General features: G+C 37.9%; 2 protein-coding genes across 4 annotated transcripts in view; one reads left to right on the top strand and one right to left on the bottom strand.

Annotated features, from left to right (window-relative positions):
* The window catches only part of LOC117941766 (galactose-specific lectin nattectin-like), a 66903-nt gene that overhangs the window by 2024 nt on the left and 62957 nt on the right, over positions 1-1922 (top strand). For 2 of the 3 annotated variants that reach the window (XM_034867061.1, XM_034867079.1), the window contains exon 5: positions 382-502. In XM_034867061.1, the coding sequence (XP_034722952.1) occupies positions 382-502 (121 nt within the window). Of the gene's footprint in view, positions 1-381; positions 503-842; positions 1009-1922 lie in introns of those variants that run through there. The other variant, XM_034867070.1, reaches the window with a different exon arrangement.
* gpn1 (GPN-loop GTPase 1) overlaps positions 1-1922 on the bottom strand; it is a 16428-nt gene that overhangs the window by 14187 nt on the left and 319 nt on the right. The gene's annotated exons all lie outside the window — the stretch shown is intronic.

Genomic DNA, 1922 nt, shown 5'->3' with positions numbered 1-1922 from the left:
CCCCCCCCCCCCCCCCCCGGTTGAAAGCCCTGTGTATAAACTTTGAGATGGCAATATTAAAAATGCATTTGGTTGCAAAAAATACCAGTTATTATCTACTTATTGTATGTCTTTACTTAAGTAATGTGTGCTACTAAATAGTACATCTCTGTCTTCCCTTTAATTAATGTAAAAATCTGAGAGATAAGATATGCATTCTTTAATTAGAAAAAAAAAATACCTTTAATAGTTGAGAAAATGTCCAGTTCAAACCTGCCAGACAACAAATAACCATTGGTAGTTGGAAGCAGGTAATTGGTGACGGAGTGGAAAGTTAATCTGATGATAACTGGCCATTTAGTCAACCTCAGGCAATCATCTGTTTTCTGTTTGTCTGTTTAGATTCGAGGAGTTCATAAGTGGTTTTGGATGGATGAGACCAACTTTACTTACAGCAATTGGGCTCGTGGCCAGCCTGACTTCTATAGGTATAGAGAGTACTGCATTGAGATGAACTATTCAGGTAAGTAAACACATGGTTTAGGAGGAGAGGTAGTAGGTTATAAGAAATTGATTAATTTTTTATTGATAGATTTGACCTCGGACAAGATAAGAGAAGCTATGACGAAGGAGTGTAACTATTAAAGCAGCACAACAAACAGGTCAAAGTAGAGGGGTATGAAGGAAGAACAGGACCCTCATCTTTAACTGCATACGATCTTTTCTACTTATAAAATATGATTAATCTATTTCTCTGTGTGATTGAAAGTTGGGAACATTTAAAACTTCTCCAGACCATGAAGACCAACAAACCCAATACAGGATGTGCTTCCTACTGACACTGATTAACATGTCTCTTCCAGACTGGGGACTCTGGAACGATTTGAACTGTTCTGATAAGAAGCCCTACGTGTGTGCAGTGAAGGTCTAGAGGTCCAGAGAGGACCTGAAGACCAGCAGGTGGACCAGTCTGCTTCAACTGGAACCACAGCAAGCTTTTACATTTACTGCAATAAATATTCAGCATCAGAAAACATGTTGATGGTTCCTGTTTCTTGTCCTATTTGTCACTGATCCATCTGTCCTCATGTCATCATTAGGGATGTCTGGATTTACAACCAGAGCTAGTTTTGAAGCAAAATGACACTAAATCACAAATGACGCATCTTTCCTACCGCAGTAAGGTTAACAATGAGCTACAAACACATTTTTATCAAAACGAGCCGTCTTCCTAAACTGGAGAAATCAGATTAGTCACTAGTAGCAGCCGGCGGTGCTTAGACGTATAGAAACCCCAACTTCAGTTTTCTACTGATATTTTCTGTCACCTAACACAAAATAACTTAAGTGCTTTTTGTGTGTTGATCTAAAAACAGTCCTAGAAATAGAGACACAAGATTATATAAAACTAGAAAGTAATTTAAGGTGTGTATACTACTTGGTCCCCATCCTAATAACAATAAAAACAAAAATTAAAGAGTTTTACGTGTGTTAACCCTTCAGAGACCTTTTAAAACCTATTTAAGACCTTTCTTTTCCCCATAAACAGCTATGAAGTAGCTAGCGCTGAACAGACCAGACTCCATGTAAAAAACAGCACTTTTAGCGTGCATGGAAACTACATATGGTCACATGTAAATCGGTAAGTATGTGCTTATTTCAACCAACTGTAGAGTTATTCATGGTTGGAAAAGTGTAGAGAAGACCTAAAACGTCTTTTCATAGTTGCATTTGGTTTCTGTCGACTCTGAATGAAAGGTGTGTTGCGATGCTAAAATGACTGTTTATTTACATGGAGTCTGGTGGGTTTTGTCCATCGTGACATCCTGTTAGCTGACAAATAACTCATTTTTTTGTACTTTCCCTCTGAAATGAAGAAGGGGGCTATCCTTCTTATAACTCAACGTTACTTTATAATCTTTTACACATCTTCACGAACAGGT

This window comes from Etheostoma cragini, chromosome 1 (genome assembly GCF_013103735.1).
Source record: "Etheostoma cragini isolate CJK2018 chromosome 1, CSU_Ecrag_1.0, whole genome shotgun sequence".
Classification (NCBI taxonomy): domain Eukaryota; kingdom Metazoa; phylum Chordata; class Actinopteri; order Perciformes; family Percidae; genus Etheostoma; species Etheostoma cragini.
The sequence above is the reverse complement of the archived record's forward strand: the minus strand, read 5'-3'. Positions and strand labels throughout refer to the sequence as shown.